The 17,485-nt window shown below is 39.5% G+C and overlaps 1 protein-coding gene across 2 annotated transcripts; it reads right to left on the bottom strand.

Moving 5' to 3' along the window:
• Window positions 1–71: 71 nt before the first annotated feature.
• Window positions 72–16,986, bottom strand: ripk1l (receptor (TNFRSF)-interacting serine-threonine kinase 1, like). Of its 2 annotated transcripts, none has more exons than XM_033983132.2 (11): window positions 16,845–16,986; window positions 16,486–16,664; window positions 14,090–14,246; window positions 12,449–12,586; window positions 11,538–11,769; window positions 11,117–11,266; window positions 9,407–9,483; window positions 9,255–9,330; window positions 7,361–7,933; window positions 5,950–6,090; window positions 72–3,351 (listed from the first exon to the last, which is right to left on the bottom strand). In XM_033983132.2, the coding sequence occupies exons 2-11, from the start codon at window positions 16,650–16,652 to the stop codon at window positions 3,062–3,064; spliced, it is 2,001 nt and encodes a 666-aa protein (XP_033839023.1). In that variant the 5' UTR covers window positions 16,653–16,664; window positions 16,845–16,986; the 3' UTR covers window positions 72–3,061. The 2 variants fall into 2 exon arrangements, with proteins under 2 accessions (XP_033839023.1, XP_033839024.1); XM_033983133.2 differs by having other exon boundaries at window positions 2,539–3,351; window positions 16,760–16,980.
• Between the last annotated feature and the right edge of the window lie 499 nt (window positions 16,987–17,485).

Below are 17,485 nucleotides of genomic sequence, written 5' to 3'. Positions count from 1 at the left end.
ACTGAAACTCTGTATGAGCTTTGGGATAAGTGAACTCAGCAGATAAAGATGCATTTTTTATATTTTTATTTGAAAAGGGACATATAAAACAAACAGTCACAGGCTCGTTCCAAACACCAGCCTCAGAGGTGGTGCTGCTCACAAACTCAAGTTCTTGTGGCGTCTGTGTGATCCAGAGTAAACTGGATAAAAAGTGAAAATGTTTGGCTTCTTCAGTTCTGGTCAGATTACTGCTGCTGGACATTGTCTTTCTTTGAAGAAATGGTTTGAGGAGTTAAAGAGGCAATTTTTGTTAAGAAAGACACAGTCCATCTCTGAACATGAGTGGATCTTAGACTTTATTTCTCTCCTGTTTATGATCAACTTCACCTCAATCAAAACCAGGAAAACAATAGTGCTAACCAGTGTGCTAACAGCCAGTGCGCTAACAGCCAGTGCGCTAACAGCCAGTGTGCTAATAGCCAGTGCGCTAACAGCCAGTGCGCTAATAGCCAGTATGCTAATAGCCAGTATGCTAATAGGTGTGAGGACAGTCATTATGGGCCTGAACGTTTATACAATCTATGACTGAGGCACAGTTCACACTTAGCACAGATCAACAGACCGAGCAACAAACACAAACTGTAAACAAACAGGTGTTTTTAGCTTCAGTGTCGTTAGCGCCTCCTTCAGACAGATATAAGGCAGTGTCCAGCAGGAATCTGACCACAACTGAAGAAGAAGAGACTTGGACGAGCAGAGAAACATCTTCACTCTAAAAATGTGTAATGTTCTTGGACTGTGTACTTTTACTTCTGCTGGAGTAATATTTAGTTTGAAGTAAAAGTACTCTTACTTGAGTAAAGCTGATATATTTACTGTATTTTCCGGACTATAAGTCACACTTTTTTTCATAGTTTGGCCGTCGGGGCGACTTATATGTGAAATATATGTTTGTTTCTTCATTATTATGCATTTCTTGGCTGGTGCGACTTATACTCCAGAAAATACAGTAAGTTTTTCTCATTTGTCGTTTGTGCTTTTATAAGTTTATATCTTTACAATTAAATAAGGTTCAGATTATAAAACCGATGTCCTGACTCTGCTCTTACTTGAGTAGTTTCCCTCAATTGTCATTTTTTAACTACTACTTTGTACTTTTGCTTGAATAACATTATTTTAAATTATTGTCTGTGTCTTTCAGTCGTCCAGGTCTGATCCTGTCAAAGCTGAAGTTAAATCTGTGAACTGGACAAAACGTTTCACTCCTTCCACGTTTTGTCCACTCGACAGATTTAACTTCTGCTTTTACTATTTTACAGTCACGTTACACTTGAGTCATATTTTTGGATACTCGACCCACGTCTGGTCTGCAGTTTGTCATCTCACATTATTCTGATTAAAATAGTGTTTACATAACGTCGCAGTTTGTCTTTAGAGCGTCCTAAACTAAACTTGAGTCCATACGACGATGTGCGGCTTAACAAGTGACTCGAGTGAACAAAGAGCTGAAAAAAAATATGTTTTAACTTGTTGTAGTTTGTGTCAAAGTTACAGAATAAATCATTTTAAACATCACATATTTACACTTTATTCTGCGTCCTGATACCAAATTTACTTGGACACAGTGGTGGAAGGTAATGAAGTACAAGTACAAACTATAGGTATCTGTACTTCACTTTAGTACATTTTAAAGTGGATACGTTTTACTTTTACTGCAGTACATTTGATAGCAGTATCTGTACTTCAAACAGGACTGAAAAACAAAAGTATTTATATTTTTACTGTTTGAAACCCGCTGAAAACACCGAGAGTTTATTTTTAACATATTTGTAGTTTGAGCAAAAAAAAACAAAACCACAAATTAAAACTAAAAAAACATTGATCCGGTCATAATCTGCATGTGTGTTTACTTTTTACTCTTAAAGTACATTTTTAAACCAGCACGAGTAGATATTCTCACGTGATTTTTTTGCTCCAGTATCTGTACTTTTACTGAAGTTCAAAAATGGAGTAATTCTTCCACAACTGTTTGGAAATGAGCGTATAATCCAGAGGTGCTCAGACTTTCTCAGTATGTGAGATACTTTTAAAATGATCGAGTCTGAAAGATCTACCACCTAATACAAACATGTTAAACACATATTTATTTGTAAATGTATTATGAATTCTCACATGTACAGTGTATTTTCATGTACCTTTAATACTGCACAACAACTGAACTTCTCACATGTTCATAATGACTTGGATGATGATTTCTGCTCTGACTCTGAACAGAATCAGTGATGCAGAGTTCGGGCAGAAGCTTCTGACAGACACGAGTAAAATTGCATTTTTCGTTTGAAAGTGATAACAGAGATAATCATGTTGATTACGGTTTTGTCTTTTTTTTATAGCCATAAAAATCATGTTAAACGAAGTATCAGAATTTACTGCATTTTTTCACACAACTACTTCTATTTTACACATCCATCCGTATTTTTTCTTTTACGCATCGAATAAATGAGTGAAAATCCCCGCAGCCCCGCGCTCTCATTTACCGTAATGACGGTAAAATATTGAGACAGCCCCATGTCTCCACTTTGAGACGCCGTTTGAATTTACATGAAGCACGACTGGGCGGAGTTACGCTGCTGGAAAGTCCGCAACCTGCTCCATCTGCGACGAGAGGACCCGACGCTATAGGGTTAAACTCGCGCTTGTTTATGCAGTGTCCATGATGTGACCTGGGGTCAGGTGTGACCTGACTGTCCTGTATATTAGTCATGTGACTGGATGGATGACGGGACGTGATCTACTCAAAATGCCTCGACGTAATGAACACCTCTGGTATAATCCAACGTGTGATGTAAAGAAACTAAAATAAAGAAGTGACACTGTAAAGATTCATAAAATTCATTTCATTTATGACACGTAGCATTCGTTAAATCAACCCTGACACCAGAACATGTATAAGACGAAGACACCTGTACTCGGAACAGAGGAAAATGGACAAATCTGGCAACAATATCATAACGACACTGATTTTGGAAAGACGCTGTGTTTCGTTTTCCCGTTTTCTCCGCACATCCATCGAAAAAGTTCACGAGGACGCTTCACAAAGCTCTAGAATTCTCTGGATCACATCTATGTTTACTTTCCCTTCCAAGGCTCGGCAAAGCTTCCCGATGGTACACCCGAGCCGGCCTTCCTTCATCTTCCACTTCTCCAGCATCTGGTGCACCATCTCGGGAACGCCGTATCGATTGTTGTCCAGCTCGATGGTTTCGATCTCCACTTCGTTCAGACACAACCTCCGAGCACAACGCTTCCAATTGGCCCCGATGTTGTCTCTGAGCACCTCCAAATGCTCCTCCATCACGGGACAGTCCTCTGCACAACGCAAAAACAAACACACTGACACTGATGGAAGTTTGGCGCTAACTAGAGGCACTGCTCTGTCTGAAGCGCCGTTACTCCGGTTTTAAAGGGTCTGTATTACGCTATTTTCATGTTCTAATGTTGTTTCCTCATCACAAACCGACCTGAAGTTGTGTTTTGTTTCATTTCACACATGTTTAACACACAAACCCTGCAGATTTACGCTGAGTTCTTCTCTGTTCCACCTTGTGATGTCATCATGTGGTGATACAGGAAGTGCTCCACTGTGTTTTTAAACTCCACACACCTTCATTTATAGAATCATTTGGATCATTTCAGTCCTGGAATTGCCACTTGTCTCTACTGAACTAAAGGTAAAAGCAGCTATTAACTATCTTTTACTACTAAACTACCACTTCATGACATCACAAGGTGGAACAGAGCGTTTGAGCTTCAGAGATGCTCAAATAATGCAGGATTATTCAAACATGTGTTGAATGAAACAAAACACAACTCCAGGTCTGTTTTTGAGGAGATAAAAGGTGGCTTAAAGCTCTCAAGAGACCTTAGCTAACCTGTTAGCCTCCATATTCCAAACAGGAAGTGATCATGTGCGCACTTCCTGCTCCATCGAGTCTCTGCTGCCGTCAGACTCGTCGTTTTGGTCTTAAATGTTCGTATTAACCCTCTACATGATCCTGGGGTTTTTATTTCACTATTGTGTCTGTAAATCAAGATCTGAACATTAATAACAGACAAATCAGGTCCTTCTTTCCCCGAGGTCGCTCCTGTTAGCGTTAGCAACAGGTTTGATTGACAGTGTTGCTAAGCGCCCGCTCTCTGCTAAACCAGCGCTGTGGGCGGGAAGAGGCGTTAACGTCAACATCCTCGCTCTGGATTGGCTCTTTGGTTGCTATGATACTTAAATTAGCCTCGATGAGCTTCATAAACTGTAACGTTCTTGAGCGTCGTGTCACATTTGGTAACGGGGAAGTGATTACTGCATGTGCGGCTAAACAAGGGACAATGCTAACGCTACAAAGAAAGCAGCGCGCATTGTTATGAAAGAATAACACACAGAGAAGAAGAAGAAGAAGAAGAAGAAGAAGAAGAATAACACGAAGAAGAAGAAGAAGAATAAAGAAGAATAAAGAAGAAGAAGAATAAAGAAGAAGAAAGAAGAATAAAGAAGAAGAATAAAGAAGAAGAAGAATAAAGAAGAAGAAGAATAAAGAAGAAGAAAGAAGAATAAAGAAGAAGAATAAAGAAGAAGAAGAATAAAGAAGAAGAAGAATAAAGAAGAAGAATAAAGAAGAAGAATAACACAAAGAAGAAGAAGAAGAATAAAGAAGAAGAAGAAGAATAAAGAAGAAGAAGAAGAAGAATAAAGAAGAAGAAGTATAAAGAAGAATAAAGAAGAAGAAGAATAAAGAAGAATAAAGAAGAAGAATAAAGAAGAATAAAGAAGAATAAAGAAGAAGAATAAAGAAGAATAAAGAAGAATAAAGAAGAAGAAGAAAGAAGAAGAAGAAAGAAGAATAAAGAAGAAAAAAGAATAAAGAAGAAGAAGAAAGAAGAATAAAGAAGAGGAAGAAGAAGAAAGAAGAAGAAAGAAGAATAAAGAAGAAGAAAGAAGAAGAAGAATAAAGAAGAAGAAAGAAGAATAAAGAAGAAGAATAAAGAAGAAGAAGAATAAAGAAGAAGAAGAATAAAGAAGAAGAATAACACAAAGAAGAAGAAGAAGAATAAAGAAGAAGAAGAATAAAGAAGAAGAAGAATAAAGAAGAAGAAAGAAGAATAAAGAAGAAGAATAAAGAAGAAGAAGAATAAAGAAGAAGAAGAATAAAGAAGAAGAATAAAGAAGAAGAATAACACAAAGAAGAAGAAGAAGAATAAAGAAGAAGAAGAAGAATAAAGAAGAAGAATAAGAAGAAGAATAAAGAAGAAGTATAAAGAAGAATAAAGAAGAAGAAGTATAAAGAAGAATAAAGAAGAAGAAGAATAAAGAAGAATAAAGAAGAAGAATAAAGAAGAATAAAGAAGAAGAATAAAGAAGAATAAAGAAGAAGAAGAAGAAAGAAGAAGAAGAAAGAAGAATAAAGAAGAAGAAAAAAGAATAAAGAAGAAGAAGAAAGAAGAATAAAGAAGAGGAAGAAGAAGAAAGAAGAAGAAAGAAGAATAAAGAAGAAGAAAGAAGAGGAGGAAGAAGAAAGAAGAATAAAGAAGAGGAAGAAGAAGAAAGAAGAAAGAAGAAGAAAGAAGAAGAAGAAGAAGAAGAAGAAAGAAGAAAGAAGAAGAAAGAAGAAGAAAGAAGAAGAAAGAAGAAGAAAGAAGAAGAAAGAAGAATAAAGAAGAAGAAGAAGAAGAATAAAGAAGAAGAAGAAGAATAAAGAAGAAGAAAGAAGAGGAGGAAGAAGAAAGAAGAATAAAGAAGAGGAAGAAGAAGAAAGAAGAAAGAAGAAGAAAGAAGAAGAAGAAGAAGAAGAAGAAAGAAGAAAGAAGAAGAAAGAAGAAGAAAGAAGAAGAAAGAAGAAGAAAGAAGAAGAAAGAAGAATAAAGAAGAAGAAGAAGAAGAATAAAGAAGAAGAAGAAGAAACAACAAAGACTTACCATATTTCTGAATGACGTCTCTGATGGATGTGCACGCGCCGCCGTTACACAGAGTCGATAAACTAGAGTCGTAACCGCGGATACTTAGCGTGTTGTTGTTGCCGATTTGGATCCCGCTTGCATTTTGGATGAACAGAGAACCTGAAGGAAAACAACAGCTAATTTAGACAGAGAAAAAACGTAGAGAGACGAGGCGTAACATTAAAACTACGGCTGGAACACGAGCGGAAGAAAATCTACTCAGTCCAGTGGGTTTGTGTCTGATTTTAAACGACTCAGTGGGCGACAGTAGCTCAGTTCGCAAAGTGCCCTCTGATCCGAAGGTTAGCAGTTCAAATCCCACTTTTGATCCAGCTCCCACAGATGAATACTGTTGTGTCCTTGGGCAAGACACTTAACCCCCCTCGTGTGAGTGTGTGTGTGAATGTGTGTGTGAATGTGTGAGTGCTGTATAAATGTGTTTACTTTGTGACAATGACTGAGTGATATCAAATCTGGGTTATTCAAAAAATAAAATCGCAATTTTTTTGCACCCACTGGACAATTACAATTTGAATCGATTTTAATTTAAGTCATAGGAGGAAACGCTCGTCTTTCAAACGGCGGAAGCTTTTTCTTATCCTAGTACCGTACTTAAGAAATTGTCTTCCTTTGTATAGATTTCTAATTGTAATTGCATAATAACCCTGCTTAAGTAAGAAAGTCAGGAGTAAACTTGATTTCATGATTTGGCAATTTAAAAAAAATCACAATTATTATTATTTGAAATTATTATTATGATTATTATTATTTCAAATTATTACTACTATTATTATAAAAATATTATTATTATTATTTTTTGACTATTTTAATTTGGCTCTATTGTTAAATCCACCTGTCCCTCCATAAGCACAGGGTGTATATTTGTATGAGCTCTCAGAAAAAGCTTTAGTTCTATTTATCTCTCGGCAACAAATATACAAACTGTACATTTAGCCTGAGACGTCCACACCTCATTTTAAAACCACAGAAGAGCATGAATTTTGTCTTCAAGATATATATATATATAAGTTTTGTTTAAAAATCAGAATGAACGAGTAAATTAAAGAGTTTGCTCCATCTCCACTTGTCTGTCCTGAATGTTACAGCTAAATGTAGTGTTTTGATTTTTTTCACGTCTGTTCAGGTTTTACTTTAAATGTTTTTCACATTTCATAAATATTTAAATCTTACAAAACAGAAATAGCCAATTAGCAGTACATTTTATAGCTAAATTAGACAGAGAAAGCTGGAGTATGTGTGTATAGATTCATAAAAATGTGTTACCGGCCGGACACACAAACAAAAACAAAACTTTAAATAAATAAATCACCAAATAAACCACAAGCACACACTCCTATCTCGTCTCTACGACCACGTCACGGACACACACCTTGATCCTGGATGGAGCTGCCCTTAGAAGACAACAGTCTCCCGGAGGTCAGGTCCGGAGCGGCGCTGTCCGACACCGGGAAGAGCGGCCAGGACTGCTGCCGGTCGATGTGGGCGTGCTGTGGGTTAAGCGCGGAGAGGGACGGCGAGCTGGAGGACAGGTGAGACGGGTGGAGGCTGGGGGTAGTCATTGAGTCATAACCAGCAGAGGGCCAATAGCGCGTCTCCTCTTGACTGGTTGAATCTTTGGTCCAAGACTGAACGGAAGACCCTGTGAGCGGTTTGTCCTGCTCCGGTTGTCTTATACTGAAGGGGGATGGTTGTACGTGAGGCGTGGCGGCACTGGGTTGGTATCCGTTGGGGACTTCCGAGTGGCAGTTGTAGCTCCCGTGTTTGTGGTACTGAAGTTCTCGGTCTAACTTCTCTTCTAAATGCGAGGGGCCGTCGGGGGCTCGGGCGTCGGTTTCGATTTGGTCTTCCGTGGAGTCGTTTTGGATGTGGTGGAGGTCTTCGATGCTGGCTTCAACCGGGCCGGACACGCTGCTGTCTGAGCTCAGTAGCGGAGCTGGAGAATCTGGAGAGGAAATAGTGAGATACAGATATAAATATAAAGGTTTACTGACGCTTTAATCCACTTTTTCACAACACGCTGTCGGATCACTGGGTAAATACGTTTCGCTCCACATCCAAGAACGAATTCTGGTAAGTCACCGCCTTAAATCTTTGCAAAAACTCAATCTAAATCCTGCCACACACAACAGAATTTTTCAGTCTTAAACGTTTTTTAAAAGTGCGACAAAAAATGCAGAGATATGGCAGCGAAGAGCCCGTACACTACAAGCTAAAAAAAACAAACAAACACACCTCCGTCAGCCGCTTCCTGTCTACATTAAAACGACTCACTCTGAGACTCAGATCAGAGCGAGGCACTTCTACTTTAGGTACAAGGCTGTGTTATTAATATCTCTGAAATGTGGCGCGGTCGTTCAGATAAATGCTTTTAATGCACTGAACGCTGGAGATAAACAAACAGGAAGTAGAGTCGCTATCGCTAATCTGCAGCAGCTTCAGCCTGATCCTCGCTGTGCGGATGTAAACAGACACACGAGGAACTACTCTCGACTTTTTACTCGCTTCAAACTGTATAATAGCGCCGTTTTGTGGACAGGGGGCGCCGTTTCATGGACTGCGGGTCATTATGTCTAACAGATAATACAGACGAGAATGAGGCAGTTTAACTTTACAACTTTACAAGAGCTGAGTAATAAAGTCACCTCATCATTTACTCTGTTTCTGATTTTGTATCTTGCTCATCTGTGTCCGCCGCTGTCCTGACGCTCTGTTTAATTGGCTGTAGCCGTGGTTACGATATAACGGAGCAGCTCAGAATTGCAGTGACATCACAGGCGAGGGTCCTAAATCGGGCCACGCCTCCAAAATCAGGTCCTAAATCTCAAATGATCCTGTAGTGTGGGGCTTTACACACTTGAGTTGTTTACCGTGAGCTTATATTTTCCGATTATTCTTATGCTATCAGTGAAAAACGACGGTGACCCAAACATCCTTCTCCTACCTGACCATCTGCTTTGAAAGGAAAAACAATATTTGGATGTTTAATAAAAATGCTACTGAACAGTTATCATCATAAAGTAGAATATAAACACAATTAACATGTAAGTTGTTCATTATAATTAAAGCAGTCTGGTTTGCACCTCTTTTTAGGAAATGTTTTTGAGTCCTGACCATCGACTGTTTATATAAATGGACGTAGCTAACCTGCTAGCGACCACGTTCCAAACAGGAAGTGATCATGGGCGCACTTCCCGCTCTATCGACTCATCGTCTATAGTTCTGACCCACAGGTTGAAGATCACTATATTATATAAAGTCCTCACCTGTTAAAGAGCATCCGTGAGAAATGGAGAGACTTCTCATCTTTTCCACGAGCTCCTCTGGACCCTCGTACTTTTTCTGAACCAAATTAAAAAGAAATAATTACAGTAAAGTGCAATAAATTCTGCTCCATATTTAAAAACCAAACACACACTTGGACTTCAGTTACATCGTTCTCCACGTGTCGTTCAAAGTGTTCTTCGTACAGAGGCTGGAAGATGTGATAGGCCTCTGCAAAATAAAGACAGGGTTATTATAATGAGGCATAAAAAGTCATTTTAGAAGACATTTCCTGACATTACTCCATGTACAAACCATAGACTGTATAAAAATGGACACAGCTACAAACTTCACACTGAAAAACCCTCTCTCTGTCTCTGCTGCTTCAGACTCGTCATTCTGGTCTTAAATGTTTGTATTAACCCTCTACATGATCCTGGGATTAATTTTTTTTAGTTATTTTGAGTTTATTTTTTAAGGTTTTTTTTTTTGTTATTTTGAGATTTTGTTTGTTTGTTTCTTTTAGTTATTTTGAGTTAGTTTTTTTAGTTATTTTTACTATAGTTTTTTAGTTTATTTTCTTTATTTTTTTGTTTGTCTATTTATTTTTTGCAGTCTCCTCTCTCTGTACCTGCTGCTGTCAGACTCGTCATTTTGGTCTTAATTGTTCGTATTAACCCTCTACATGATCCTGCAGTGCATTTTTTTGAGTTATTTTTAATTTTTTTTGTGTTATTTTGAGTTTTTGTTTGCTTTTTTCTTATTTTGAGTAGTTTTTTTGTTGTTGTTTTACAGTTATTTTAATTTTTTTTTTGTTATTTTGAGTTGTTTTGTTTGATTTATTTTTTTGTTATTTTGAGTTTTTTTTATTTTTATTTTTGTTATTTTGAGGTTTTTTTTAGTTATTTTGATTTTTTTTTTTTTTGATTTTTTTTAGTTTTTTGTTATTTTGAGTTTATTTTTATTTATCTCCTCTGTCTCTGCTGCTTCAGACTCATTTTGGTCTTAAAGGTTCGTATTAACCCTCTACATGATCCTGGGGTTTTTATTTCACTTTTGTGTCTGTAAATCAAGATATGAACATTAATACGCGCAGGGGTCGGCAACCTGCGGCTCCAGGGCCACATGCGGCTCTTTCATTCTCACACTGCGGCTCCTCGTGGCTTTGGAAAATAAATTATAAGTATTTAACTGAAGTGTATTTTGTTTGTGTTAGTTTTTTATTTTATTTTTTTTAAATTGATCTTGAAATATTAAAATAAAAATATATTTTCTTATTTTTTAAATAAGACAAAACGCCGTGAATTTATCGAGAAATGTGCAGAAGTCTCTGTCACACTTCATGGATTTGAGAAGAAACACACTACAGTTGTTTATGCAAAGTGTAAAGGTAAAAAAACAAAACTATATATACAGTGTTATCTTCAGTTTAGATGTTAAAAAGTATTTGCGGCTCCCAGCATTTTTATTAAAATTTTTCCATGGAAACTGAGTCCAAACGGCTCTTTGGGGGTTAAAGGTCGTCAACTCCTGCGCTACCGTTAGCAAGAGATTAGCGTTTATTAAGCTCGCTGCTAAACAGAGGTTTGAGCAGGAAGGGGCGTTACCTTCAACAGCCTCGCTCTGGATTGGCTCTTTGGTTGCTATGATACTTGTGGTCTGAACTCCTAACATGAAACTCGTCTCCAGATTCGTCTCTACACCTGCTCCGACCTCGATGAGCTTCATTTGGAGCTGAAGCTGTGACGTCAGACTCACTCACTTTGCAGTCCAAACCCGGTCCAAACCCGGTCCAAACCCGGTCCAAACCCGGTCCAAACCCGGTCCAAACCCGGTCCAAACCCGGTCCAAACCCGGTCCATACCTCTGAACGTGGGTCGCTGGTGCGGGTCTGGATCCCAGCACCTCTTCATCAGGTCTATGATCTCCAGAGGCGTGTCGTGTGGGATCAGGTCCTCGTCGGGGCGGTTCCCGTTTCGCACACACTGACTGATGTGGTCTTCACTTCTGGCGTCTGAACACAAAAGAACAACAACACAAGCCTCAAATAAATGTCTGTTTAGCTTTAATCCTTTATTGTGTGGTTTATATCACATCATCTCTTCCACATTTTGTACATTTTTTTAGCTGAGTGTAAGTGAGATTTTAACTTTTATTATTAATCTGAACAGTTTATACGTTACTTTCTTAGCTTCATTGCCAATTTCAGTAAACCTTTGCAATAAACAAATAAATTATAAGATCAAATGTGCTCTAAATAAATAAAAGTGAACGTGATGACTGACTTGCGTACGGCTCTTCTCCTGTGAGGACGACCCAGAGGACGATGGCGAAGCTGTACACGTCAGACTTCTCTGTGGACACCGTGTGGATACTCTCCAGGTGCTCTGGGGCCATGTAGCTGAGGGTCCCAGCCCCCCGAGCCCCACGTGACCGTCCCATCTGACTCCTCCTGCGAGACTCCTCTTTAGTCAGTCTGGACCAGGTTTGACACGTGGCCAGCCCCAAATCTGCAATCTGAAAAAATAAACATTACACTTTAAAGGTCCTAAATCGCACAGAACTGACTCGTGAGGTTTAAGTCGTGTTATAATGATGTTTCCTCCTCAAAAACAGACCTGGAGATGTGTTTTGTTTCATTGAGTAACACTTTATTATTAGTCTGTCACATCTCCAAAGCTCAAAATGCGACGTTCCACCTTGTGATGTCATCAAGTGGTAGTTTTCAAGTTCGTTTTTTTACCTTTAGTTCAGTAGAGATTGTCAATTCCAGGTCTGAAATCACCCAAATGATTCTAGAAATGAAGGTGTGTGGAGTTTAAAAACACAGGGCAGCACTTCCTGGATTACCACATGATGACATCACAAGGTGGAACAGAGCGTTTTCCAGCCTGAATCTTTTTTTTCTTCATGTTTAAGATATTAAAAATGCACTATGTAACTTTTCTGACACAGGGTTCGCTACCTGCTTGTTTCCATGGCGATGTCAGTTCTTTATCCGGCCCACAGTATGATGTTAACCAGGTCAGATCTGTGAAGCGGCGACCCGCTCACAGGACGAATTCACGGTTTTCATCGTATTTTTTTGACGAATAAATCATTTGTAAAGAGATTAACGCAACGTAATGCCACACCGCGGGACATTATTGACATATAGAGGCTCATCCATCAGAAAAGTGACAGAGTGAAGCTTTACCTTGATGTGAAAGTCTTTGTCCACTAAAATATTCTCTGGTTTGATGTCTTTATGCAGGATGTTCCTCTCGGTCAGATACACCATTCCCTCCAGGATTTCCAAGATGATTCTGGCCTTTAACGACATCGGGACAGAAACCTGGAAAAGACATGGATTTATTAAAACAAATGGATCAAAGATGTGGGAAAAATATCAGATTAGAACTTTTCAGACGAGCTTTGCAGTCGCAGTTAAGATTTGGGGTTTCTGTTTTAAAAATAGTTCAAAGTTTTTAAACGAGTCCATAAAAACTGACACTAAAACGACATTTACGTTTCAGGACAAGTTTGTGCAGGTGGAAAAAGCAGGTGAGCCGCTGAGTTTTAGGGTTGGGCTCTGAAACTCGCTGCCAATTAAATGTGGTGCAGTAAATAAATCCAGTGTGGAGCGAGTTGGACGGCACGATAAAAACACGAATAAAATGTGTAAATAAAAAGCGTCTGCATCTGCGTTTGTTTTGAGTCATAACTGAACATCTTTAGTGTTTTAAAGGACACACTGAGCTGGTGGAACAGGAAGTACTTCACACATGTGTCCTGTGGCTCCTGTGGCTCCTGTGGCTCAGAGACTTTAAAGCAGCTCAGTGTGAACAAGTCTCTCCATGGACCAGCACCAAAGAACATCTCCCACATGAGCCACATGAACCATCTCACATGAGGAGGACTAAACCAGGACTAAACCAGGACTAAACCAGGACTAAACCAGGACTGAACCAGGACTGAACCAGGACAAAAGCAGGACTAAACCGGGACTAAACCGGGACTAAACCGGGACTAAACCGGGACTAAACCGGGACTAAACCGGGACTAAACCGGGACTGAACCAGGACTAAACCAGGACTAAACCAGGACTAAACCAGGACTAAACCGGGACTAAACCGGGACTGAACCGGGACTAAACCAGGACTAAACCAGGACTAAACCAGGACTAAACCAGGACTGAACCGGGACTAAACCGGGACTAAACCGGGACTAAACCAGGACTAAACCAGGACTAAAGCAGGACTAAACCGGGACTAAAGCAGGACTAAAGCAGGACTAAAGCAGGACTGAATTGTTTCAGTTTCGTTCAGTTTCTTCCTGAAAATGTGACTCAGGCCTCGACTTTGACGATGTTTAAATCCTGTTCTGTTTATCTGTGACTGAAAGAGTTTTATTCTGCACTTTTCTCCTTTAATGTTCATTTTATGATGATTATTTATGTTTTGATTTGTCGTATTGTGACTTTAATGTCTCTCTGTAAAACACTTTGAATGAACGTGAACGTCACAGTGAAGGTTAAACGGGGCAGATCGACAAAATGGCGTCTTGAAAATAGTCGATTAAAGATTAAATTCAAACATGACTCAGTCCAAATACAACTTCAAGAGGCTCAACGAGAAGAAACGACTAGAACATGGGTAAAATTTCCACAACTCCATAAAAAAAACCATAATATCGGTCACTAATTTACTCCTACAAAAAAACACAGGCACCGAATAAGAACCGTCCAGGAACCGGTATCGAAAAGACTCAAACAGAACCCAGTAAAAATAGTCAGGTTGGTTCTGTTGTGGTTATTTTCGCCGCCCTGATGTGTAACTTTCCTCTGCGTGTGACGTACCTCCTCTAACATGACCAGCAGGTTTCCTCGGGGCAGAAGTTCCATGACCAAAGAGCAGTCTCTGTCCTCCATGATGACGCCGAGCAGTTTGACGACGCGCTCGTGGTCCAGACTGGCCATGATGATGCCCTCCTCCAGAAGAGAGCGCTTCCTGTCTCTGCGACGACAAAACACCACAGAGTTTAAGGCCGAACCCTCTGCAGCCTGTCCGTCCTTCACTGTGCTTCTCCTCCAGGCTTTTTTGAGCTTTTCCTTCCCGAGAATAAGAGATAGAGGGCGCTCTCGGACACTCATCTATTTTCTGTCTGTTATTAACACAAACTGCTGATGTAAACGGACATTTGTAGTCAATTTTAATTACATAAAATAATCAAAATTGGTGCTAAAATATCAGCAGAGTTTATCAGCCACGTGGAGCTCTAGATTCTAAACAATCGGTATCGGTATCGGCCATGGGAAACCCCGTATCGGTCCATCTCTAGTGTAGATGTTTAAATTGTGTCCAGTCGGCGTAGAACAGTTGGGTTTTTGTGCATTAAAAAAAGAAAAAAAGATGTTTATTTGTGTTGTGTGTCTGTAAAACTCATCCAAACCGCTCACGTCATGTTTCTGAAATAGTAATTATAATTTTAAATAGTAATAATTGTGGATTAACAGAGAGTACACGGAATACACGGAATATCCAAATGATTTATACTGAACTGTTTTCATTTAAGTCTTAAAATTAAAGGAAGAACTTTAAGGCATAATGTGGCCGTTTCCTCGTGATATTTAGACCCGACTCTCTAAAATATTCTGATGTTCTTCTCACTTTTTTCTGGTTTTGACTCTCTTCTCGTAAAATCAGTTTAAATATGTTTTATGTGACATGAGAACACGCTCTGAAGTTTGATCATTCGCTGAAGTAAATATCAGTGATAATATTGAAACTAATTTACGCCACTGACTCAAAAACCACAAACCACAAAACTATTATAAATCTACAATATTGTAAAAATTAGAAATAAGGTGTGTAATGAGTCAGAAGTTATTAATTCAAACTTTTGCAGTTTAAATCTGATCATATTCATAAAAAAATTACAAAAAATTTACCAGTAATGCAAAGAAAAAGTAACACGATAAATGTAGACCCCGAAAATATATCCATATATCCATCTTTTATTCATTTGGACTAAGCCTGGACTAAACCAGGACTAAACCGGGTCTAAACAGGGACTAAACCGGGACTAAACCGGGTCTAAACCGGGACTAAACCAGGACTAAACCGGGTCTAAACCAGGACTAAACCAGGTCTAAACCAGGACTAAAGCAGGACTAAACCAGGACTAAACCAGGTCTAAACCAGGACTAAACCAGGTCTAAACCAGGACTAAACCAGGTCTAAAGCAGGACTAAACCAGGACTAAACCAGGACTAAACCCGGTCTAAACTGGGACTAAACCAGGACTAAACCGGGTCTAAACCGGGACTAAACCAGGACTAAACCGGGTCTAAACCAGGACTAAACCAGGTCTAAACCAGGACTAAAGCAGGACTAAACCAGGACTAAACCAGGTCTAAACCAGGACTAAACCAGGTCTAAAGCAGGACTAAACCAGGACTAAACCCGGTCTAAACTGGGACTAAACCAGGACTAAACCGGGTTTAAAGCAGGACTAAACCAGGTCTAAAGCAGGACTAAACCAGGTCTAAACCAGGTCTAAACCAGGACTAAACCAGGACTAAACCAGGTCTAAACCAGGACTAAACCAGGACTAAACCAGGACTAAACCAGGACTAAACCAGGTCTAAACCAGGACTAAGGACTAAACCTGTTGAATCAGTGTTTCAGTTCCAGACTCAGACGGTCCTGTAGCTGCTGTGACTGAGTTTTATTTGACACATTATTTATGTTTTGATTTGTTGTATTGTGATTTTAATGTTTCTTATTCTGTGAAACACTGTGCATTTCCTCGTGTATTTGCCGCACAGATAAACTTGTCTTGCCAGTTTGCGGTGGGTTCTGTTCTGAGATAAGACTGGAAACCCCCTCTGACCCCCTCCCTCTGTGCAAACTGACAGGACATGATGAACACACAACCTGGTAAAAGTGTCTGAACCACACCTGTAAACACTATTATGTCAGGACTAAATGTACGAAATCAAAGTTTAAAACAAATCCTCCAGACTGTCACAAACCCAGTTAAACCTTCAGGTGTTATTTATGCGTTTCTGCTCAGAGCTCCACTGCTTAAGAAAGGTACAGCTAAGTCTGGGCCTATTTGACTCTGATTCTAAACACATCAGTGGGAGGCCCGAGCACTGACCCTGTGTGCGCATGATTCCAGTTACATTCTGCACGAAGGGGAAACCCCAAAGTGCACACAGACAGAGCACGGCGCAAAAAAAACACTTACTCGTTGCGCAGAGGTCCAGTGTACATGGTCTTCAGCACCACCTGCCCCAGAGTCACGTGATAACACAGGTAAACCTCCCCGAAGCCCCCGTAGTCCAGAGGTTCCCGGGCAATGAGGTCTGTGGAGCGCATATGGAACGAGGACTGGGGCGGAGGCGTAGCGGCCATCCCCAGCCAAGTCTGAAAAAGCGACCAAAACAACAAAAACAAGATGAACAAATGACACTCTGGCACCCAAAGTACACGCGAGACTTTAAGTGGGTCACTACACTCACTCAGGACAAAGAGGAAACGTTCAAAGAGCAGCGAAAGAACCGTGCGTAAAAGTTTAGTTTACAACAAAAACTCGACTCATTTTACCTTTTTATCCACAACGAGCTGTAAAAAGTGGCACAGTGCTGGTAATAAGTGGGTAATAAACGCTTGGCACGGGGAGCTGGGTCCTCTGCGCTACATGTCCAAACTCTGAGCTTTGTAGTTCCGGGATTTCCTCGACGTCCTGTCTCAAAAGTGAAACCGGATTTGGAAAAGACTACAACCAGGCTCACAAGTCGGTAACAGATCAGGAAGTACATGTGTAGACACGCACACAACTGCTTTAAAAACTTCTAAAATTGTTATAATAATGATAATAATTAAGCATGAATAACAACTAATGATTTACGCATAGTTTACGCACGTTTTACGCACGTTTTACGCATGTTTTACGCACCCATAACGCGCTGGATTTGTGTTAAAAAGTGTTTGAATTCAATGTATTTGTTTATTTGTTTTTTAGATAGACATATAATACAATAATACAAACTCAGTAAATTGCTTTATCATCAAACTATTTCATTTCTGTTTTGTTTTTGTTTTTTTTACCTGTAACAAACGTTTTTGCTGCTTTGGACACGTAAATGTGTGGCAATGTCGCCGTCTAGTGGTGCCAAACAGGAATTCTTTAGTTGTATTTTCATATTTTCTTACTGTTCTTATTGTAATAAACTTTTTGCATCATC

This window comes from Periophthalmus magnuspinnatus, chromosome 17 (genome assembly GCF_009829125.3).
Source record: "Periophthalmus magnuspinnatus isolate fPerMag1 chromosome 17, fPerMag1.2.pri, whole genome shotgun sequence".
NCBI classification, from domain to species: Eukaryota; Metazoa; Chordata; class Actinopteri; order Gobiiformes; family Gobiidae; genus Periophthalmus; species Periophthalmus magnuspinnatus.
This window is presented reverse-complemented; position numbering and strand designations above follow the sequence as displayed.

Excerpts from the sequence above, each read along its gene's own strand:
- ripk1l (XM_033983132.2), bottom strand. The coding sequence starts at position 16,652 with ATGGCCGCTACGCCTCCGCCCCAGTCCTCGTTCCATATGCGCTCCACA. Across the intron at positions 11,770-12,448 it reads ACAAAGACTTTCACATCAAG|ATTGCAGATTTGGGGCTGGC; the intron begins GTAAAGCTTCAC and ends TTATTTTTTCAG. Across the intron at positions 11,267-11,537 it reads AGGAGAAGAGCCGTACGCAA|ACGCCAGAAGTGAAGACCAC; the intron begins GTCAGTCATCAC and ends TTTTGTGTTCAG.